The sequence below is a fragment of the Pinus tabuliformis genome, chromosome 5_1, assembly GCF_031772625.1.
Source record: "Pinus tabuliformis cultivar Carrire ecotype Pingquan chromosome 5_1, CPIR1, whole genome shotgun sequence".
Lineage (NCBI taxonomy): Eukaryota > Viridiplantae > Streptophyta > Pinopsida > Pinales > Pinaceae > Pinus > Pinus tabuliformis.
Genome location: NC_142305.1, coordinates 542,523,110 through 542,548,365, shown reverse-complemented (window position 1 = coordinate 542,548,365; position 25,256 = coordinate 542,523,110). Strand labels below are relative to the sequence as shown.

Sequence of the window (25,256 nt, the reverse complement as noted above, 5' to 3'; positions counted from 1 at the left end):
GACCCCTTGGTTGACAGATTTCCAGCACTGTCAACAACTCTTGAAGATACAATCCAACCCCTGTGGAGATGAACCCTCACTTGCATGAGATTCCCCTGATCTCCTCTTGATGATCATCCCTCCATGTTGGTGAATTTCCCCATGCAAAAAATGAATCACTAGAACCCAGTGGAAGACTTAGAGTTGTAATAATCAACTCATCCCTAGTTTAACTTTCAAGTATTGAGATGCCAGGGTCCCATGCCCACCGCAGAAAGAAACTATCCTGCTAACCCTGCGATACTCTGGTCACGACTGAGTACCCAACATGCTCGTACTAGAGCCTTCTCTCCTTTAACTCTCGACCATCATAGATGTGATGATCGAGGTTATGCCTAATCTGCCAAGGTGACTTAGTAATGCCAAAGCCTACCACTCCATGGCTGGCCCCAATCCTGAGCAACAATCTTGCTCGCCATAAGATGAAGACCTTAGTGATCCCCCATGTGCCAGCTTGAGAATGAACTAGGTCACCTACTATCCTGACTGTACTCATTAAGGAATGGAGTGTCCTACCAATCAACTAGATCCATGGATCCCATAGCCATACTAGAAGTCCACAACTCCCAATCCTCACTGCCTGTCGTTGTGACATGTTGCTAGCCGTTGGGACCCCTCTTGGCCTCGTCTCCGACCCCTGTATGGATCCAAAAGATGGGCATTGAGCATTAAGAATTTGTCCCGCGTATGAAAAAATACTCTGCTCCTATCAGACCACACAACTAAATCAACTATCCCAACTCTTGATGATGTACTCGGATCTTACTTGGAGTCTAGGCATCCTCCTGCCAACGAGAACCATTGTCCCCAGTACCTCATGCTCACATAACACCTTGGGTTTTCCTTCCGACAGTGCACCCTATAGCTCACTCATGGTCACCTCCCTAAGTGTGAACTCAAGGGTGGAACATACTCTACCTCTATAACATGCCACACACTCCCCAAGGTTGTACCTGTCAACTCGTGCCCTGAGCAAACGCCCCTGCTAAGAAGTCCCTCTTTAAACACCTTGTTTCCCACTCAATTGTATTAAGTAAGCCACCCATGTCCTGCTACTCGTGTTGAGAGCACCAAGGGGCAACATCCAACTCCTTTGCACTTGCAAGTAATGTGGAGGAGAGACATTCGTGTGAATCTATATGGATGTCATTGAATGAGCATCATTTGTGTCTCCATCGAGCCTGGGTGAGCTACCCCCAATGACATGTATGCCGTCCCTATTAGGCGGTCTCCGTGTAGGTAATGCTCCAAAATCCCATGGGCCAATGTCACACACCATTGCATATGACTAAGTATCCTTGTGCTCCTTTGCATACAAACATGCACCTTCGTGCCCCTTGGCACACGATTGCACGCCTATGTGCACTGCTGGACACCACTACCAGCTGCCAGATCATCCTGAATCTACTGATATCCCTCTTGTGATGAGGAAGTTGTCACTCTATGCAGAAACTCAAGGTGGTGTGAATTGCTCCTCCCATTCCCCCAAACACCTATGTGCTCCTCTACAGGCCATTGCTTTTTGTTGCATACTCCTACACACCAATGGATGCCCTGGTATAGGGAAGTATGTGTCAGTCCGTACCCTCCTAGTATGACCACCTCCAATGTCACACCACCATACCCTTTGATGCATGGACCTCCCCTCCAAAACTCCCTTCCACAGTGAATACGCTGAGACAACTAATGAAATTTTCCTGCTCCCCTGTCAAACCATCCTGTTACTAGTGTTGTCTGGGGCTCTCATGGGGATCTAAAAGTGCATGGATGTTTAGTCACTAGACCCGTCACACTGCTAATACCTTCACTAGCCAAATCCATGATGTGGTGGGGAGTTCCACCTAGATCCCAACACTCATCATCCCGCATCTCGAGTATACGAAAGGAAGCCCCACTTGGATCCCAATGCTAACCTGGTCCTCGAGTATCCCCATTGTTTTGGAGTTCAACTTCACTCTAGACTACGATCATCTCCATAAGTGTAACCCACTCCACTAGATATCAACTTAGAATCTCTCGCCATCCAACCCCAAAGGGAAAGATCGAACGCATATGTACCCGCATGCGCAACAAGCTCAACCTGCGAATGTTGTGCCTCGCGCAACTCATGTCACCTCATATCACTGTCCTGGTCAACACGAGATCTGATTAGATGACTTCTCCTCTCTCTCAACAAGGTGCAAAGGTAACTTATTAGTGTTGCAAGCCCCATCTATATATCCCTGAAGAGGGTTGCTCTGATGCTCCAATGTGTACTCCTCTAACTACGTCGCTAGGGAATCCAACCGTTCTCCAACATGAGTTAGCTTGGCCACTGACTCGACACCAACCACTCTTATGTCTTCTAGTTCCACATTCTCCTGCAGAATGGTCTCTCGAACTTGCAAGAAGGTCGGCCTGGAGTTGTTGAAACTGTTGTGGGTGACTACCATCTATAAACTCGGTCACAACTCTAGATACCTCTGTGTCTCTTGACACCTCATCAAAGGTGGATACATCTCCTGACACCTCATCAGCGTGGATACGTCTCCTGGCACCTCATTAACTAGTGGCTCTATGAGTGTGTGCTCTACTCTCTCCACCAATGTGTCAACTGGAGCTATTAAAGGAATCTCCAACAAGGGTGACTCCTGTATCACACTAGGCCGATCTATCTCCTCCTCACAACCACCAAGGTTATCTTCCTCATACACAATCTCCTTGTAATGCTCGATGTTGGGAATATCCTCCATATAGTGAGCCTTGCCCTTGGTGCACCAATATGATGATCCCACTCCTGATCTATGCTCCTTAAACGAGAGATATCTCCTAAACCTGGGCTCCAATGCCTCATACTCATCAATCCTATCTACGAAGGAACTCATCAAATCTGAAAAGGCATATGGCTTCCTCTCCTTCTCTGGTTCATCCAGAAAATGAGGAATGGTAGGTTGGCTGGCCATGGCTGTCGTTTCGCCGGACTGTGCGTGCCTGTGTGTGGTTTCTCTGCTAGTTATGTTTCAACATTCCCATCAATTGTTGCATCTTCTTTAAGACCTGTTGGTTTGTCCTCACCAACTGTTGGTTCTGCCTCACAACTCCTCCATGATTCCCTATGCGCTCTTCCATTTTTGCAACATTGGAGTGTCCATACTTCACCAATCACTGTGCATGTATGTCTAAAACCTCCATGATGTTGCTAGCTGGTGGCCTGTGTGCAGGCGATATGGACAATCTCTCAAATCTGGCTACAATTTCTTCAATATCTGGCCAAATTTCTCCCTCTACTTGAATTGGCGTATCAGTCATTTACTGTTAATTAACAGCCTCATGGGTTCTCCTCTAATCACCCCAATCCTTGTTATCAGTGGGAAGTTGCTACATAGAGCCTTATACTCTATTGGGATTGTAATTCCAAAAGAATTACGCAAAAACACTCTCGGTACTTTAAAAGTGAGGGACCTTTGTTTTCAACGCAAAATACACTATCAGCGGGAATTTTGTTCCAAAGGAAAAAAGTACACTATCGGCGCTTTTAACCACAGTCGCGACATTCAAACAGTGTTCGTGTTAATTCCAAAGGAATTACACTATCGGCGCGGTAATATTCAAAGTATTGCGTTATACGCAATATGCACTATCGGCCCCTTCCAATGCTCTTTCTTCAATGCGATAACACGTGGCTATCGGCAATCACTATCGGCGATTCCGAAAGACCATACCATAGACTCCTCCCACTTCAATTGTGCGATGCGACAGTCCTTGCAGACCCGAAAATTCAACCCACTATATAATATTTTGGGTCCAAGCTTATCAGGGTTTCGGACCTCGGCAGTTCCACTGCCCTTTCCACTCAACTTGCGATTAGGCGATGCGATAAAGGTTTGGACCTGATATGGTATGAATCAGAATCGATAAAATTTCTAGTCCAGAGCTACGTTCAGACTAAGGTTTTTTCGCGAATTCTTTGTGTAAAACATAGGTTGCTGTGTAACTTTGCAACGATTTAAGAGCCTGCGCTCGCCGATATGAAGGAAAAGTATTCTTAAAGGCTCCAGCCTAAACATTCATGGGAAAATAAGGCCAATTCATCCTAGTCAAACTCAGAAGAAGCACTTGAACTGATACACGCATATAATTATCAATTAACAGATAACTACCAATGTAAATACACAGAGAGAGGTTTCTTCAAAGGATAATACTTCCGGGCACCCCTCCCACTATGAGCCTCCCGTCATTTTATTTATAATCAATAGATAAAGCCTTTCTCGACCATTATCCTTTATAAAAGCATGCTTTTACATAGAGTGATTTAAAGCGTAAAGCTTTGTTACAGTTATCCATAAGCGATGATGTTGCATGATTTATTCTTAATTCTATTTTTATCCTAAACTAGGAAAGCATGGAAATTGCTGGCTAAAGGACCCCACTCCTTTGCCTGTAGATTTTTTTGGAATATGTTTGAAGAATTTTTCCCTCTAAGTCACATGCTCTTGCATCAGACTCCTGAGGACAAAATTCTTCATGGGCTCTTGTCCATGAGTTCATCTACAGAACTGCCCAGTTTTTGTAGCATATCTTCTGTAACCCAAGTAGCTTCAGCGGTTCGCTGATCCTTCCACTTTACCAAATACTGGAAGTACTCTCGTCCCCTTGTTTTCTTAAACACCTTCTTGTCCAGAATTCTTTCTGGCTGTAAATTCTTTGCTGTGGGTAACTATTTTACCCAGTCAATCTCTTGGGTCTCTTGATCTTGTGCTGTATTATCTGCATTTTCACTTTCATACTTGTACAGGTCTGCAACATTAAAAATTGGTGATATCCCAACATCGGGGGGTAACTCAATTTCATAGGCATTTGCAGAGAATTTCCTCAATACTTTGCACGGTCCAGTTTTCTTGAACTTCAATTTATTATACTCCCTCTTTGGAAACCTCTCCTTTCTAGATGTGCTAAAACCAAATCCCCAAATTCAAAGTTCACCTCTCTTCTCCTCATGTCTGCTCTGGTTTTGTACTTGATGTTGCTATCCTACAGCTGCTGCTTCACTTGTTCATGTATTCACTGCATTTCTGAAGCAAAGTCTTCACCCTCTGCACTTCTCATCTCTTCTTTTCCCAAGTTTCTTAACTCAGCTACTCCTCTTGGATGCATTCCATAAACAATATGGAATGGATTCTGTCCTGTACTCTTGTTAGGTGAGTCATTATATGCATATTCAGCTTGTGCCAACACTTGATCCCATTGTTTTGGATGTTCTGCAGTAAGGCTCCTTAAAAGATTGCCCAAACTCCTGTTCACCACTCCAGTCTGTCCATCAGTTTGTGGATGATAGGTAGAACTAAAACTTAATTTAGTTCCCAACTTCTTCCATAGTGTCCTCCAGAAATGTCCAACAAATTTGGAATCCCTGTCTGAGATAATACTTTTGGGCAACCCATGCAATCTTACAATCTCCTTAAAAAACAAATTAGCAATGTGAGAAGCATCACTAGTTTTATAACAAGGAATAAAGTGTGCCATTTTTGAAAATCTGTCCACTACAACAAAAATTGAATCATTACCTCTTTGAGTCTTTGGTAAGCCCAAAATAAAATCCATACTTACCATATCCCAAGGTCTATCTGGAATTGGTAATGGGATATACAAACCTGTGTTTTGGCTCCTTCCCTTTGCATATTGACAGACTTTGCAAGTTTTCACATACTTCTACACTTCAGATTTCATTTTCGGCCAGAAATAAAATTTGTTCAAATGTTCAAAATTCTTCTCTATGCCAAAATGTCCTGCAAATCCTTCACTATGGTTTTCTTTGATTAAATTCTCCCTCATAGAACAGTTTGGTATGCACAGCTGATTTTTCTTAGATAACAGCCCATCTTGTAAGAAGTAATCCAACCATTTACTCCTATCCATCAAAATAGGATTTTTACAAGCCTCAAATGCCTCTTTAAAATCTGAATTGGTCTCATATAATTCCTTAAGAAAATCAAAACCCAACACTTGGATTTGACTCTCTTAAAATAATACACTTCTTCTACTTAAGGCATCTGCAACTTTGTTTGATTGGCCATTTATATGCTTCAAAACAAAATGGAAACCTTGAAGATATTCCACCCATTTGGCATGTTTCTGGCTGAGCTTTGGTTGTTGCATTATAAACTGTAGTGCATGGTTATCTGAATAGAGGATAAATTCTTTTGACATTAAATAATGCCTCCATTTTTTTAATGACTGCACAACTGCGTAGAACTCCTTGCCATAAGAAGAATACTTCCTTTTTGAATCATTCAACTTTTCACTAAAATAGGCTATTGGTCTATCTTCATGGCTTAAAAAACCTCCAATTGCTTCTCCGCTGGCATCACACTTCACTCGAAAAGGTTTGTTAAAATCAGGCAGAACCAAAATAGGCTTTTCAGTTATTTTATTCTTTAACAGTTGAAAATTCTTCTCTGCTTCAGCAATCCATCTAAATGGTTGTTTATCCTTCTTTATGGTCTCAATAATAGGTGCATTAATCTTACTAAAATTCTTGATGAATTTTCTATAAAAGCTAGCAAGACCATGAAAACGTCTTACCTCAAAAACACTTTTGGGTGAAGGCCACTCCATGATTGCCTTGATCTTCTCTGGATCCATCTTCAGCCCTTCAACAGAAATAACAAAACCCAAGTATACTAGCTCTTCTTTCATGAATGAACACTTCTTCAAATTCAACAATAATTTCTCTTGCTGCAGCCTTTGTAAGACATAATTCAGATGTCTCACGTGCTCCTCCTTAGACCTACTGTAAACTAATATATCGTCTAGATATACTATTACAAACTTACCAATGAACTCTTTAAGAACTTCATTCATTAGTCTCATAAATGTACTTGGTGCATTTGACAACCCAAAAGGCATTACTCTCCACTCATACAGTCCCTCATTTGTCTTAAAAGCAGTTTTCCACTCATCCCCTTCTCTTATTCTAATATGATGATACCCACTTTTAAGATCTAGTTTTGAAAAAATACTTTGCCCCACTCAAGCAATCGATTAAATCTTCAATTCTAGGCAAAGGAAATCTGTACCTGATTGTGATTTTATTGACGTCTCTTGAATCTATACACATTCTCCAGCCTCCACCTTTCTTTGGACTCAGCACTGTTGGTACTGTGCAAGGACTCAAGCTTTCTCTGATCGGCCCTTTGTCAAGCAATTCTTGCACCTGCTTCCTAACCTCCTCATTTTATGTAGAAGTCATTCTGTAAGTTTCTTTGTTAGGCCGACTTGCTCCAGGTATCAAATCTATATGATGGCTGATTCTTCTAATGGGTGGCAACTCATTTGGAAAATCATCAACAATAATATCACAATATTTCTCCAACACCTCTTGAATTTCAATGGGTAAATCAGAAATTTTAGTAGAAGTCATTATTACCTTGGGCTTGCAAAGTACAACAAAATTTACCTCATTTTCTTCAATCTGCTTCAAGTATTCCTTTCCTCCTAATAACAGAGTTTTTGGATCAGTCTTCTTTCCTGGTATATCTTCTTCTTGCAGAGGCAACAATGTATGATTGACACCATCCTTTCCAAACTTGTAGGTGTTTCATTTTCCATCATGCATGGCTCCTCTGTCATATTGCTAAGGTCTTCCAAGCAATATGTGACACACATCCATTGGCATCACATCACATACAATTTTATCTTTATACTTGCCCACCTGAAATTCCACTTCACACTGTTCATTTACTAACAGTTGATGTCCCTTTGCAACCATGACACTTTGGAAGGTGTTGGATGTTTCATTGTCTTCAGCTTCAATTTCTCCACCACTTCTGTAGAGACCGAATTATTAGTGTTGCCACTATTAATGATCATTTGGCAACATTTCCCTTGGACCTTATACACTGTCCTGAATAAAGTCTTTCTTTGTGAAGGTTCAACTGTCTCCTTTGCTGGCTTGAGCAAAACTTTATTAACTACCAAAGATTCTCCTCTCTCTGGTATATTTTCTTCTTCTGTCACTGCTGTTGCTGTTGATTTTCCCTCAACTGGAGCAACAATTGCATTCCTTTGATTTGTTTCTGCATTCTCTGGGCACTCAAAAGCTCGGTGTCCCAGTTTGTTACATCTGTAACATCTTATTTCTCTGCCTCTTCCTCTGCCTCCTCTTCCTCTAGAAAAACTCCCTCTGCCTCTTGCATCACCTCTTATGGGTGCATGCTAGGTTGAGCTGCTGCTAGCTCCATCTTTAGGTGCTGTAGATCTCCCTCTACCACCTTGACTTCCCCTTCCTCAGAAAGTACCTCTCCCTCTGGCAGACTGCTTCCTCATGAATTTTTCTTCAGCGTTCAGTGCTATCTGATAAGCTTCCTCTACTGTTTTAGGAGATAGTAGACTTATCTCATCTTGAATGTCCATCCTGAGACCATTCATATATCTAGCCACCTTTTCATCTGTATCCTGGGCTTCTCCAGCTCTTATGCTTACCTTGTAGAATTCCTCTGTGTATTCTTTTAATGTCAAAGACCTCTGTCTAAGATTTTGCATCTGTCTGAACAAGGTTTGCTGATAATTACTTGGCATAAACTTAACTCTTAGCTTTGCTACCATCCTGCTCCAATTCTTGATTGGTTGCTTGCCAAGTCTCTTCCTTTCTGCCTGCACACCATCCCACCAAAGCGCTACATGGCCTTTTAGCTCGGTGACAACAAACTTTACTTTTTTTTCATCATCTGTTTCTTCATAGTCGAAGAATTTCTCCATGCCATTAATCCAGTCTATCAATTCTTCTGGATTCAGTCCTCCTTCATATATTGATACCTTGGTCTTTGGCCTGGCTGTGGATCTCAATACTGACTGAAAGAACCTCATCTCAGGAGTAACTGCTATAGCTTCCTCCTCTGCAGCTTCAATCTCAGGTTCACTAACATCTCCATCATCTATGTTCCTGCCTGTTGTTAATGCATCCAATCTAGCTTGCATCTGTTGCACAACTTCCATCACTTCAGCGTTTGCAACAGGCTGTCCTCTTCCACCACGTCCTCGTCCTCGTCCTCTTCCAAATCTGAAAGCCATAGTAACTTTCCTTCTCCTACTTCTGAGATTCAATCCAATGTCAGCTGGCTGCTCTGATACCACTAATGGTGGCCTGGGTGCAGGTAATATGGACAATCTCTCAAATCTGGCTACAATTTCTTCAATATCTGGCCAAATTTCTCCCTCTGCTTGAATTGGCGTATCAGTCATTTACTGTTAATTGACAACCTCATGGGTTCTCCTCTAATCACCCCAATCCTTGTTATCGACAGGAAGTTGCTACACAGAGCCTTATACTCTATTGGGACTGTAATTCCAAAAGAATTATGCAAAAACACTCTCGACACTTTAAAAATGAGGGACCTGCATTTTCAACGCAAAATACACTATCGGCTGGAATTTTGTTCCAAAGGAACAAAATACACTATCGACGCTTTTAACCACAGTCACGGCATTCAAATAGTCTTTGTGTTAATTCCAAAGGAATTACACTATCGACGCGGTAATATTCAAAGTATTGCGTTATACGCAATATACACTATCGGCCCCTTCCAATGCTCCTTCTCCGATGCGATAACACGTGGCTATCAACAATCGCTATCGGCGATTTCGAAAGACCATACCATAGACTCCTCCCACTTCAATTGTGCGATGCGACAGTCCTTGCGGACCCGAAAATTTATCCAACCCGCTCTATAATATTTCGGGTCCAAGCTTATCGGGGTTTCGGACCTCGGCAGTTCCACAGCCCTTTCCACTCCACTTGCGATTAGGCGATGCGATAAAGGTTCGGACCTAATACGGTATGAACCAGAATCGATAAAATTTCAAGTCCAGAGCTACGTCCAGACTAAGGTTTTTCCGTGAATTCTCTGTGTAAAACAGAGGTTGCTGCGTAACTCTATGCAACGATTTAAGAGTCTGCGCTCGCCGATATGAAGGAAAAGTAATCTTAAAGGCTCCAGCCTAAACATTCATGGGAAAATAAGGCCAATTCATCCATATTCAAACTCAGAAGAAGCACTTGAACTAATACACGCATATAATTATCAATTAACATAGAACTACCAATATAAATACACAGAGAGAGGTTTCTTCAAAGGATAATACTTCCGGGCACCACTCCCACTATGAGCCTCCCGTCATTTTATTTATAATCAATAGATAAAGCCTTTCTCGACCATTATCCTTTATTTTTTACATAGAGTGATTTAAAGCGTAAAGCTTTGTTACAGTTATCCATAAGCGATGATGTTGCATGATTTATTATTAATTCTATTTTTATCCTAAACTAGAAAAGCATGGAAATTGCTGGCTAAAGGACCCCACTCCCTCGCCTGTAGATTTTTTTGGAATATGTTTGAAGACTTTTTCCCTCTGAGTCACATGCTCCTGCATCACTAGCTTCCCCACAACCGGCCAAGATCATGCTTTGATACCACAATAATGTTCTTGATTGGAAATAATCAACAAATACCAAAGCAATTTACAAGGAACAACAAAATAAGTGAAGGACACAATCACAAATTAAAACACAAGAGATATCAGCCAAATATTCTGAGCCATTTTATTAATAAACTAGGAACATGTACATAAAATGAGTTGAAATGATAGAACCTCGGCTTGCTATGCAAGCTCCACAAAACCAATGTGAAAATTTGATGACCCAAATGTTGGAAATGGCTCCCCACAAAATATACACACTGCCTAAAATTTCTGTTAATTGCTGCTGGAAGGAAACTAAAATTTTTCCCCTCAATAATGCCCGGATCGATCTGAAATTACAACCACAAACTCCTCTCCTAAAACCCAGAAAATACCTAGAAAATGTTTGGCTCAACTCCAAGCCAAAATCGAACCCACGATGTGATGTAAATTGCCCAATGAACTAGCAATACATCCTACTATAAAAATGTATGATTCTAACTCAAATATTGCCTGGAAAATTCTATAAAATTGGTTGGAGCCTCCTCTTAATAAACCCACAAAAACCCAAAATTCCTTCGGGTTGATTCCAACTTCACCTGGTGACCCAAAGAAATGTGAATTTCCCTCTCTATCAAGCCAAACACACTGGCTGAAAATATATTATTGAATGTGAGCCAAGTCCTCCTGGAAAACCTCCCAAACTCTTGTGAATCTCCTCTGAGAAATACTCCCTAACTTTAACCCTTATCTCTCCACAACTCTACTTATCCAAACCTTGCGAAATCTCCGGCTGGGAGTTCATGCGCGCTGCTGGAAATGTATAAATTCGGCCCCAAGAATTACCTCAAATTTCACCCTGCAAATCACCAAGGAGAAGCTTGTCCTCCCTATGAATAAATCTCTGCAAATTCTCCAGCCCATATTCTACTATTCGCTGGTCTTTCTCATTCCCACGAGTTTCCTTCTACGCCCTTAGAGAAACACACACCAGTTGAAGGAAATCTTGTGAAATGGCTCCTCAAATTCCCGAAACTAACTCTCAAATTCTCGCCTAGGGTGACACTCGAAATTCACCGAAGGTAGAGGTGGAATTTCCACCCGGAAATCCCTGGTGTTAAGTAGTGCTGGTTGTCTTGGCTGAACAAGTCAAGATAACTCAAGTTCAAATGTCAAATTATCAAAAGATCCCAAAATGAGGCCCTCTTTTTTTTTAATAGTTTTTGCTCCCTTCTCTCCTTGTGGGCTCCATCATTTCGACCTCCTTTCTCTCCCTCCTTCTCCATAGCTCGATTTTCCAAAGGGGTTCGAATTCGCCTCTTTGGGTAGCCCCACATCCCACTACCAAATTAATTTTTCCTTTTCTCTAATGTTTGTGGCCTAATTTTCTCCAAAAACTAAGTGATGACTCCCTCAACCCACTTTTCCTAAGTTTTACATGCCAAAATATTTTCTTAACGCCAAAATTGCAAAAAGGGAGGTCTACTTAGCAAAATTATTTATTGGGGACATGACAATATTTTTGAAAGTCCACACATGAATTACTCTAGATCTATGAGTAATGGGGGTTGACATGGCATCCACTCGATACCATGGTGGTCAACAAGGTAGGTCAACTTGTGGGAGGCATAAGTTCCACATACAAGCTCCGATTGAGGTGATTTTCACACCATTGGAAAAGTCACAGTGTGTATAATCATATCAAGAGTTGCGAGCTACACCCCTAAAGTTTTGACCCCAACAAGTGTCATTTGATGCCTCAAAACAACTCTGGAAGGTATAGAACCTCAAATTCCCAAACAAGGACCTACCACTAAATGGGCCCTGCAAGTCAATTACTCCAATTTTTCCACCCAAAAAGGACCAACATAGATGAAAAATTATATAATGATTCATTCTAGATCACAAGTATAAAAAATTTCAAAGGTTCTTTCTCTGCAATTCAATAGAGAAAAATAGCTAAAATGGTGAATGTTCACAAGAGAAGCAGTTGAAACAAGAGTGGCAATGGCCATCTATACTTGTGGTATTTGGTTTAATCTTCTTATTGGAGAGATATAGAGAGGGCAATTAATGCAACTCCTCAAGGGTTCAAAGGGCTTCATCATGAAAAACTCCAAACCCATCTACTAAAAAAGGAGGATACAATTGAGGGCATTTTAGAACGTATTCATGCTTCATGGAGTAGCTTTGAGGTTACCATTGTCTTGGATGGATAGATTCTAGGCATAGGCCATTGATCAATATCATTATCAATTCACCAAAAGGAACAATGATTTTGAAGCCCAAGGACTTTCAAGATAAATGATAATTTATCATAGATATTTTAATCAAAGCTATTAAGAAAATAGGGCCTACTAAAGTGGTGCAAGTTATCATGGATAAAATAGTGGTTTGCAAAGCTACAGGTTTGATTTTGGAGAGCCAGTATGATTACATTTTTTGGACTCACCGCGTTATCCATAATTTAAATATGGTTCAAGAAGAGATTGACAATAAAGTTTCATGGATTAAGGAATTCATAGGGAAAGCTAGGGATATAGTCAAATTTATTGCCAACCACCAACAATGTCAAGCAATATTTCAAGAATACTTTAGATTGCAGTTGTTAAAAGTTGTTGAGACAATATACACCTTAAACTTCATCATGTTGCATTACCTTATTGATGTTAAGAAACCATTAGCTTCCATGGCGGTGAGTCAACTTTAGGCTGATTGGAGATAGATGGATTTAGAGAAGGGAACTATGGTGCACAAATTGTCTCTTGATGAGGAGTGGTGGAGCAAAATAGATTTCTTACTCAAATTCACATCACCAGTGTTTGAGCTTCTTTGAAATGCAACCACATGCAAACACTTCTTGGGAGAGGTTTACAATAGAATGAATATTTTAATTGAAAAAACTATGGAAATAATTTTACAAGAGTCTCCTTAGCTTTTATTTCTTCATGCTTATTTTGTTGATTCAATGAAGAAAATCATTCTTGAGAGTTGGAATAGTTCAACACTTCATAACGCGCTTTAGCATTTGCCTTGAACCTAAGATTTTATGACAAAGACTTCATTATTCAAAAACAATGGTAAGATGAAGACAACACATAAGAATAGGGAGGTGGTGAATGGAGTGAAACGGGGGGTTATGAGAATATTTCTAGCACATCTACATAAGGAGGTGAATTAAGAATTTGCTAATTTTATTGTTAATTTGGATGATTATTTAGACGAATCAACTTTGGATGAGAGTAACCAATGGTAAATTTGCCATGGAGCGAATGGTTCACCCTTTGTCACTTGTATTCTCTCACAAATAGTAAGCTCTCCGTCAATGGAAAGGAATTGAAACTTCTATAATTTTATAATTCAATGAAACTCAACTTGTAGTGTTTGTAGAAGGCTAGAGATCTTGTTTATGTGAATCCCAACATTTTCCTTGTATCTCATAGGGGTCAAGAATATAAGAATCAACCTTTAAAAGGTTGCGATGTGGATCTTAAATCCTGACTTAGGCGTCTCTCTTGCTGCACTAAATCTTGAGGAATCTAGCAATGCAATTGGAAATAGTTATTTACTCCACATTCCACCATTGAAGATGTATCGTGTTCTTATTTTCATGAGGAAGATGAAGATGAGAATGGTAATTATTACACTTTATTATCTTAAAGATGAAGATGAGAATGGTAATTATTACACTTTATTATTTTAATTTATGTTTTATTTCTAGGTTAGATAGATATAACATTGCAACCTCCAACTTAAAAGTTGATTTTAGATATATAGCCTCATTTATAAATGAGTTTTGAGTTTTTTGAGTATTGATATTCCCTTCATATATATATTTTCTTGTTTAAGGAATCCATTCAGTGGAATATTCTCATTTCAATTTTATATATATATATATATCCAAATTTTTAAAAATCAGGTTTGTAGCTTAAAAGCTTATTTGTTTCAGAAATTCATTCTATTTTCCCTCCATTGTGAAACTCACCTTTTTAACATGAATATGAATGAATTTTGAGTTATAAGTGATAATGTTCATCTCAAAAATAAGATACATGAGAATGACCTGGCTGCATTTTTTCAATATACAGCGATCAAGTCCTGACTACATTTGCAAATGTAGAAGAGTACACCTATAATCAATAAGATACATGAGAATGACCTGGCTGCATTTTTTCAATATACAGCGATCAAGTCCTGACTTCATTTGCAAATGTAGAAGAGTACACCTATAATCAACTAGGCCGATTTATTTTCTCTGATACTGATATTTTTTGTGCATTTCTTCTGTTGGCAATGCACATGAAATCCAGGAACTACAAATACAAGAAAAAATAACATTTTCAATCCATTTCATGTTTGGAAACAATGCAATTTCCATCTTGAACATCGGACTAATTCAGACTATGAAACTGCACATGGCTCTCATTAAATCAGTTATAGTTACTTTGATGGTTACTCGTTGATTCTATCAACACTCATATGCTCGTCAAAGACATTAAGCCATGCATGCCTAAGTACCATGGAAACGATGTGAGTTGTGAGTACACTACCTTCTGTTTGGTAATTTCAAATGTGAATCTGAAATGCAGAAATCATGCCCGAATCTAGGCTAGCCTCTACCCAATTTTTGTAGACTGAAAAAGGAATCTCTGTGCTTTGCAAGCCAAGATCTGGAGTAGCGCTTTCCTTTATGAAGGGAGAGCCTGACAGAAGGTAGCTTTCTCGCAACTGCTTTCCAAATCATGTGCACAGCATCATCAGGCTGAGCTGGATACTGATACTCAAAATGGTGGCTGACTTCCTTCAACTTTTGCCACATGCGGGTCCATTCTTCCATTTTAACACTATTAAGCAATCTTATCAAAAACCCTTTTTTGACAACATCAGCAGATTGTACAAAAATGCAAAATTCTGTATAATCAAGGACATCCTCATAAGGAAGCTCAATCTCATCGCTAATGATAACAGGAACGCAATGGCTAGCAATAGCATCAAAGAGCCGATTTGAAGAGGGTGTATCGCCTGCAATGTTTAGGCAAAACTTTGAAGACCGCATGCCTTCAGTTGCTTTTCTTATTCCATCCCTCTGTGTATTCCCAGAAGTAAAATGTACTTCCTTTTCATCCTTCAGAAGAGCATAGAGCTTTTGTCTAATATATCCACCCTGATAATTATAAACCAAGTCAGCAATGGACATTGAAGGTAAATTCAACGTGTTCGCTTTTGAAACAAAATAAATATGGAATCAAATTCATGGGCTTGTGGTGCCTCAAGAAGGGATTCCTACCAACAAAAGAATACAAAGAAAACCAACACGCTGCATGCAATCACACTTTAAAGAGGCCAAAATAATGGTGGAAATAATTGCATTTGGATTCAAGAACCCACATGCTTCCTGTAAATAGCACCTTGAAAGAAAAGGAGAATGCTTCGGCTTTCAAATGATGAAGAATCCTTTGCAAGGGAAGGAACAACATGCTTGTAAGGAGCCACAACATCCTTCTCTACGTTGCCTACCAATGGTGAATATCGTCCAAAGTCAGCTACAATGAACATTGCCGACCGAAGCTGCTCCCTTGCTATTACCATGCTATTTGGATGATGCATAACTATTACATGATTCTTCCCCCCTGATCTCCTCCAGGCCTCCTGACCCATCAAAAAATGCACCAATTTCTCCTGCAAAAGTTCATTTTTACTCTTATGCCCACGGGTCTCAACTTTTGAATGCCTGTTATAACTCAATGAAGAAAAAAATGGCACAAAGAAAACATCAGCCTCTTTGGAATTTTCAACTCTCCGGGCACTGCAGGGAGAGTTTCTGCCTGGTATGTTCGAAGACAGTAGATCCAAGGTAAGCCAGTATTCTGGACTGTGCTGCAAATTGAGTCCGCCCGGATATCGAGGGATTTCAGTGAGATTTGTCGGCCATACACTCTTTTCTGGCTTCCAATCTAACATACCAAAATGGAATTCAGGTGGCATATTATACATAAAAACCTTCAACACCGCATCTTTCGGGTTGCCCTGTTTGTTATTTGGCTCTGAACCTGTGGGAGTTCCGTTCTTATCTGTAAATTCATCTGTCCGGATTCCAGAAGAGGAGATTAAAGATGGCTGAAATTCATCTGAAATTTCATACAGCAGCTTCTCATCCTCTAAGATAACTTTTACCTTAGGATCTGAGAATGGTGAATACTGATCTTTGCCAAGAGGCTGACTTGAAATTTGAAGAAAAGCCAGAGAGCTGAGCAGAGCCAATGCCGAGATCAGAAAAAGCAGGCACAGTGTCAGTTTCTTAGGTTGACAACATTTGGAATGCATATTTTGCTCAGTCGTGGTTAACCTATATCGACTCAATATGAATCAATAGGATTCCCCTTGAACTCCAGTTGCAGGAAAAAGTAAGATGGGTATGGACAGAAACACTAAAAAACAGCAGTTCCCTTGGGCTTCAGCAATGTTTACATGGAATGACACATAGATCAGAAAATATATAAATTTTCTTAATAACTTGCACAAGAATTGGGATGGTTCATCGCAGGCCCAGTAAGAAAAATACAATTTGCATCATATTCAGATCTGTATGCTTCTCAGAAACAAATCATATAGAGCTCAACTTTCATGCAATGAAACCAATTTCCCTGAGATAAGGTAATGGAGAAATGGGCAATTTATCATAAACCTATCACAGAAAACAAAATAGGGTGTTGACAAAATATTAAAAAACCTAATCCCCAGGGTTTATGGAGGCAAGATGGGCCTCCATAAAACATCTGTAATAACTCCTCTTTTCCATTTGGGTTGACTTCTGAAAATCCCTTGCAGAAATCACTAAGCATGCTTATTTATATTTAATTCATAAGCAGACTGGCCCAATAATTAACGGTGAAGGAGGAGAATTTGTCTTACAGCAGCTGAGAAACAGGGTTGAATCTTCAACAGCCCATCGTAGAATTCCTCAATCAGATAGCTGGATATCGTCCCCTATGGGACCCTGGTCCTCATTCCACCCAACTCATTTGCCTTTCTCTTCCGTCATTCTTTATTACTGGTATTTTTCACAGAGATCAAGAAGTTTGAAAATAATTATTTTGGAATCGCAGATCCCTGATTTTGGAGTTTTATTTTTGGCCCATCTTAAACAATTCGTTTCAGACAGTTGTCGGCACATAAACAATTCATGGTTGGTATTTGTCAGTGAGTGTCAATTTGTCTGTCTATATTGTTTAGTACAGCAGTTTAGAATTAATTGGCATTACAGCGATTACCGCGTGTGCTGTCCACTAAGGGAGCATGACTCTCAACTAGTATTTGACTAGTAGTTATTTTAAATTATAATTATGTTTTAATTATTATTATTATTATTTTTGTGAGTTGGTGAATATATTTATATGTGGGGTTTGGAGTATTTCTTAAAATTGTTTTTATTTGGTTAAGGGTTTGTTTTTTCGAACCCAATGAAATAGCCGTAGTGTAATTAGGAGGAGGAATTGCCTAGAAAGTTATGGAAATTCCGGTCATATTTAGAGAAAATCCGGCAAAGATTTTTGTAAATCCAAGTTATAGTTGTTAAATTTCAAAATTTTAGGTGTTCTAGACGTTTTTGATAGTAGTGAATCCATTTCCACCATCAAAAACACTTTTACAATTTTTTTTGAAATTTTTTTACCCGAATTCTAGCCACTTTTGGTCGTCTTGGCAATTCCCCCACCTCTGTAGACAACTCCAATGAAATAAGTTAATGGTCAAAGAATTAAAGGTATCTGGTAGGAGTAAAAGGCCCTTGTGATAGGAGTGATAGGATTTTCCTATATATATAATAATTTCTATAGATATCAACATTATTAGTTTGACAACTAAATTAGATAGGATTTTCCTATATATATAATGATTTTCCCACTATTGATTTGGCCACTAAGTTATGATAGATTTTCTCACTGTTTAATATTCTATATATATCTATATATATATATATATATATAATTTTTATAATTATGATAGGTTTTCTCACTATATATATATAATAATTTTCCCACTATTGATTTGGCCACTAAGTTATGATAGATTTTCTCACCGTTTAATATATATATATATATATATATAAATTTTCTCACTGTTTAATATATCTATATATATATATATAATTTTTATAATTATGATAGATTTTTCTCACATATATATATATATATATATAATTTTTATTTTTTAAATAAGTAATTAAATTATCTAATACAATGATATATATTAATTTGAAATTCAGTTGAATTTTTATTTTAAATAAAATATTATTATTCTAATTGCTTTAATTTTTTAAAATAATTATTTAGTAAGTACATTAATTTAATATTTAATTAAATTGTTATTTTAAATAAATTATTATTATTATTATTATGATTGGTTGTTGAAATTTATAATATTTTAAAAAATTAAGTGGATAAATTTTTATTTGAAATAAAGTAATATTTTCTTTCCTAAGGAAAAAATCAAACTTTATATTAAGGCAATAAAAAGTTACATTTGTAGAAGCATATAAGCATTCTAAGCACTGTATGTCGAAAAAAACATATAGCTAAACCATCTCTGGGTTGATGGCAGCAAAAACTACTCAAACCCAAATGCCAAAAAAGAACCATGTCCAGATCCAGGGCCTCCCCATTAATGAGGAAAACGATCCATACATACATTTGTTTTACAAAGAAACCATAAATAGTATACCTGAAACCATAAAAAACTTATGAAATCTGTTATGACAATAACATCAAAAGACAAATGACGGAGTCGATAAAAACATTTTGCTAACAGACCATTTAGATCGAAAATTATACGGTTGTTGATCCGACACACGGATCTAATCCTCTTCTACTTTAGTTATGCGCCAGTTGCCCAAAGCCTGTTGCAGACCCTCCTTAGAAAGGAGGTCTGCTTCTGTATTCCGCTCCTAAATGTGGCAAATAGTTATGAGATCAAAACTCTGTTTTAAATGTAGAATTTCTTCTAATAATGGAATCAAAATATAATTTTGACATCTTTGTACTCTGTTAAACCATTTTATAACATTCAATGAGTCACCAAAGATTTGAACCAATCCCATCCTCATATGAATAAGCCAACACAGTAATAATTTCAAGGATTGAAGTTCTGCATAGTTGTTTGATCCTGAGCCAAGGCCCACCAAAGCTTTCAATTTTTTTTGGTTGTTGACATGGATAACTAGCCCCGAACCACATTTGTTCTAAGAGTCGAATGCTCCATCAAAGTATGCCCAAGGTAAGTCAGCCCTGATCTGTTCTTCTCTAACGATCCTAGGTGTCTTGTTTGGAGTTGGCAAAGGGATTAGAGAAAAAATAGAGGCACATTCAACAACAATTGGGGTATGTGAAGGGGTAATATCTTAGAAGATGCCCTTGTTCCGAGACAACCAAATGCCCCAAGAGATGATCAAAGGGAGATTTCTGTGATTTTCATTTGACGTAGAATTCCACCATATTTGCCAGGCGTCCCTTATATTTGCCCCATTCCATATTTGAGATATCCCCAATAGTCTCAGAGTTTCTTCCCAAATCTTATTGCTGAATGGACAACTTAAGAAGAGGTGGTGGATAATTTCTTCCAAGCTTTTGCATAGAGTACACCAGTCGGGTCCCTGTTTGTTTTACTTCTGGAGGTTATCCCAGGTAGGTATTTTGTTTTTTAGGATACACCAAAAGAAGAGTCTTGATTTCGTCGAGCTTTTTAATTTCCATAGCAGTTTGCACCACCATTCCTGTACCCCCCATGCCCTTCTGTCCATAAGGTAGTTGTAACCATACTTTGGAGAATATTTGCTTGTAGGAGCATGTACCCATCTAAGCACATCGGGTCAATCCCTTAACTGAACATTTGTGCGTTGTAGTTCTCTAAGGTAATTCTGCCATTCCTCTTCCCAAGGGGGCTCGAGTTGCAGGTCCTCCGTTGATTTCCATCCCTGATGCCAAATAGTAGAAAACTCCTCCCTTGCAATCTGATTCAGAAAATGAAGCCCTTGGGAATGCAAACAAAACATAACCTCCCTTGAAAGAGCAAAACCTTCATTGCACCCCACCCACGGGTCGATACCTATTCTGAGGTTCTCCCCATTTCCAATGTGCCAAGCCAGACCATCTTCTATTATGCTGAAAGAGTCTAATGTCGCCTTCCATACTATAGAAGCATGGAGGGGCTTTTTATCAGGTCTATGCATCCATTCATCAATGGGTACAGGGTCTATATATTTCCTTTTGACAACTACCATCCACAAATTCTCCATTGATAATAACCTCCACCCCAATTTTGTTGCTAATGAGGATGCAAAAAATGAGAGATCTTTTATGCCCCAGCCTCCCCATGCCTTTGGCCTAGCAACTTTGTCCCAAGCTACCCATGGAAGTACTGTATCCTCCTTTGTTCCAACCCAAAGAAAATAGCTACACACTTTCCTAATCTGTGTAAGTATGCCTTTTGGGACCCATGTGAGAGTGATCCAGTAGACAGGAATGGAAAGAAGGACCAATTTAATAAGAACCAGTCTCCCAACTCTCAATAGCCACTTATAACTCCAATGTTTAATGCGATTTTCAATTTTTGCCAAAAGCCAATGCCAGTCTTGTTTCCTGTAAGTGTTCGACTTAAGGTGAAAACCCAAATACTTGAAGTTGTCCTTCATAGCCTTTGCTTCAAATGGGAGGACCGAGGTAATCCTGTTTATTTCATTTCCTGAGAATCCATCATGAATTAATGATGATTTCTGTGAATTTATGCACATCCCAGTTGCTACTAAAAACAGATCGAGAGAGGCTTTTAGGTGTTGAATGTCACTTCTACTTCCATCACTGAATAATAGTATATCATCCACAAACAACAAGTGAGTGATATACAAATTGATAACTACTTCTATACCTTTTAGCTCACCTCTTCTTTTCGCGGCCAAAATTAGTTGACTAAGGCCTTCTGCCGCCAGTAAAAAAAGGAGAGGAGACAGTGGGCATCCCTGTCTGAGTCCTCTTTGGCTGTGGAAAAAGGGGGATCCAACACTGTTTATCATAACAACAAAACTAACATTTGATATACATCCCATTACCTAATTGATGAAACCAATACTAAAACCCAGATGCATCAACAACATGCGGATGTAGAGCCAGTTGATTCTGTCATATGCCTTAGATAGATCAATTTTAACTATCAATCCTTTTTTCCTATTACGTTTGATACTATGCAATGTCTCTTGAGTGACCCCGATAGCTTCATGAATCTGTCTACCATCTAGAAACCCAAATTGTTCCTTTGAAATATTGCTTGAAAGGATTGGTTTCAGGCAAACAACAATAACTTTGGCTATAATTTTATAAATGCAATTACATAGAGAAATAGGCCTAAACTCCTCAAAAGATGAAGGGTCATTAGTTTTAGGAATTAAGGTTAGGAATGTAGCATTGAAAGGTTCATATACAGAGCCTTTATCCCGAGATTCCTCCACCACCCTAGTAAGTTCTTCCCCAATTAGCTCAAAGAAGTGTTGGAAGAATTCCACTGTCGAACCATCAAGCCCTGGACTCTTATCTCTCTGCATAGCTTTTAAAACCCCTTCTACTTCCCCTTTTGACACTGGAGCCATAAGCATCTCATTTTCCTCCTCCTCCACATATCGAGGGAAGAGTTGGGCCACCCAAATCACCTCTGCAATTGAAACCGCTTTTGGAGCTTTGAATAAGTATTTAAAGTGATCCCTTCCCATGGTGGCTAGGTCTTCAAAGGATTTTTCTATGCCCCCATTTTCCCTTTTTAATCCCTAGATCGTATTTGTATTTTTCCTTCCTTTTGCATAATTTTGGAAAATTTTCAAATTTTCATCCCTAGCTATGAGCCAAATTTCTTTGCTTTTGAGTCTCCATTGTTCTTCCATATCATTTAGTATCTTCCTTCTTTCTATCTCCAATTGTTTGATCCTTTCTCGCTTCTCTTCAGTCTCGTATCCATCCATTTCTGGACTCTCCATTGAGTCCAGTTCCTCCCCTATCCTGTTTAATTCAACTTCATCCCTTATCTTTTTGGCTTTTGCCCACTCTATCATTTCCTTCTTCATTCTTTTTAGATTCTCCATAAAAGACTAGGCTAAAGAGGACCCCTGATCACTAGCCAATGGCCTCCATGTAGCTTTTACTAAGTTATTGTATGAGGTCTCTTTGAGCCAAGCTGGGTTAAATTTGAAAGGTGACCTTGGCTTCCGGTTGGGCCCTTTCATTTCCAGCAGAATAGGCAAGTGATCTGAATCTCCTCTAGATCCTACCCAATGTTTGAAGAAAGGGATTTTAGTGGCCATTTCCTCTTTTAGAAGAAAACGGTCCAATCTCTTTGCTACCTTGGCATCCCCCACTCGCCTGTTCCTCCAAGTAGGTCTAGACTTCAATAGATTTACGTCTATAAGCTTACCAGATCGAATTTTGTTCATAAAGAAGTCTGCCAATGGGTCGGCTTGGGCTACTAGACCCCAGGTCTCAGACAAACCCAAAGAAAAATTTAAATCCCCCCCAACCAAATTAGGGTTTTTCATAAAGGATTTGGAAAAAAGATTATTCCAGAATAGAACCCTATCCTGACACGACCCATAGATATTTATGAGTAACAATTCTGAGCAGAGTTCCTGTGAATAGACCTCAGCCCCAACACCAAATCCGATCCCTAAGAGTTTAGTAACTTCACACTACTATCTTTGACTCCCAAAGCCAATCCCTCAGATCTTCCTTTTGCATCAACTGTCATAAAAGACCAGCCCGACATCATTTTACTAAGGGCAAGTTTTACTTCCTCACCAGCTCCAAGAGTTTCTTGAAGCATAATAACATCAGGGCAATAATTAAGAAACCGAGTTTTTAATGCTAGTTTTTTGTTGGTGCTAGCAAAACCACAACAATTGAAGGAAAACACAATCATTTGGACACCCTGGCCTGCGCTGCTCTAAGCACCCCTTTTAAAGATAATTGTTTCCCATCAACAATGTCAATTTTAGCTCTTAGCTGGGCCTTTGATAGATTAGAATCTTTGCCTCGAGTCTTCCAAGGCAAAGAGGGATCTTGTATGTCTCCCAAACTGCCAATAGCTACCAAAGAGATATCCTTCTTTTCCCGGGGATGAAGGTTATAGTGGGATTTCTCAACAGTGTCCATAGGGGAGGAAAACGACACTGGGACTTCAGACAGGGGGGAGTCAAGATTAAGAGTCGGAATAAATGTTATAATATTGTCCAAGGAAGCAAAAACATAGCCAATAATTGATTCAACCAAAGGGTTAGACCTGGAAGGACCAAACCTCGGGAAAAAATTGAGCAAAGATTGAAGAGATTCATTTATTGAGGAGAGGGGGAGATAAATAGTACCTGTCGGGTAAGGCGTAGGGTCGATTGCTCCCATCTCCTCCTATTCTTCCCTAATTATCTCCTGAGGTTGATCTTGCTCCTGCATAACCTCAGTCTCCAGCTTCATACTTTGGTCGACCTGAGTTTCCATCGACACTTGCTCACCCTCCTGAATCCTCATCCCTTGGGTCACCTCTATGTCTTCTTCTCCTTCTGAACCCCAAAGGACAATCCTGCGCTAAATGTCCATATTTTTGGCACCCGTGACAACGAAAGGGTAGCTACTCATAATCAATGAGCTACGAAGAGGAGTAATCTTGAAGTTGTAGATGAATTTTTTCTGCCAAAGCCTCCCTTGGATCCAACGTTACCAATATGCGAGCTAGAATCATATTTCTTGTTTCCACGAATGACATATCTGCCTCTAAGAAAGATCCCAGTGTATTACCTATCACTCTGAAGACATCCTCCATCCAAAGATGTGAAGGGAGGGCTGGTAGACGAGCCCATACCAGAATCTATGCTACCTTTTATCTCTAAGTGTCGAAAAGAGGATTCCACCTCTTAAAAAGGATTGACGCTCTCCTGAAACACCAGTTTCGCTTCATTACCCATTCTAATGTCTCTCCTTTGCTGAATTTAATCATAAACCAACCCCTAGCCAATATGGTCACTTCGACATAATGATCCAGAGCCTCACTCCATGCTTTAGTTATCCATTCTGAAATGTAGTTTGCTGAGTATTTTTTCCCCTTTTCTCTTCCTACCAGTGTTAATTCTGAGGCTTCCATGGCCTTATCAATCTGGATGTTGACTCCCAAGACCAAATTCAAACCTGCTACCTTCCTCTTTATTATTTTCCCTTTCTTCCTCTTTGCCCCAGTTTTTGATCCCTCCCCACTTCCCCTTACAATGACTACCCCTCCCACTCATTGATCCCTTCCTCAGAGAGTGGCCCTGACCACGGCTCCGCTACCCGTTTCCAATTGGTAATACCCCCAAAGGCTAAGAGTTCCCCTGCCTCTCTTGGGCCTTAAAATCGGATATGCTCCCCCACCTCCTGGGTACCTAAATCTTGAAACCATTCATCTTCAAGTACCAGTGGTCAAGGTGAGGGACTCCCCACCCTATTTTCCTCCCTGAACTCAATTGAAACTTCTGCTATCCCTTTAGAGTGTGCTCAGAAACCCTGGAGTGAGACTTGTTGGGCGAAAATATTGTCGTTTAATAATTTCCCAATCATTAATTGTCAACCCGAGGATTTCGTAGACTTACAAGGCACATGCACAATATATGCAGAATTGAAGCCAAATTAACCTAATCTAATGCTTGAAATTGAAGCACACAACTGAAATTGAATTGCATAAATTAAATTAATCTAGAAATATGAAATTGCATAGAAGAAAAACAACAT

The 25,256-nt window shown here is 39.4% G+C and overlaps 1 protein-coding gene across 1 annotated transcript; it reads right to left on the bottom strand.

The window, feature by feature from the left end:
- Positions 1–14,445: 14,445 nt before the first annotated feature.
- LOC149165947 (putative arabinosyltransferase ARAD1) lies at positions 14,446–17,661 on the bottom strand. The gene is made up of 2 exons (XM_089432427.1): positions 15,862–17,661; positions 14,446–15,637 (listed from the first exon to the last, which is right to left on the bottom strand). Exons 1-2 carry the CDS (start codon positions 16,795–16,797, stop codon positions 15,083–15,085), a joined length of 1,491 nt encoding a protein of 496 aa, XP_089288553.1. The 5' UTR covers positions 16,798–17,661; the 3' UTR covers positions 14,446–15,082.
- Positions 17,662–25,256: the final 7,595 nt, after the last annotated feature.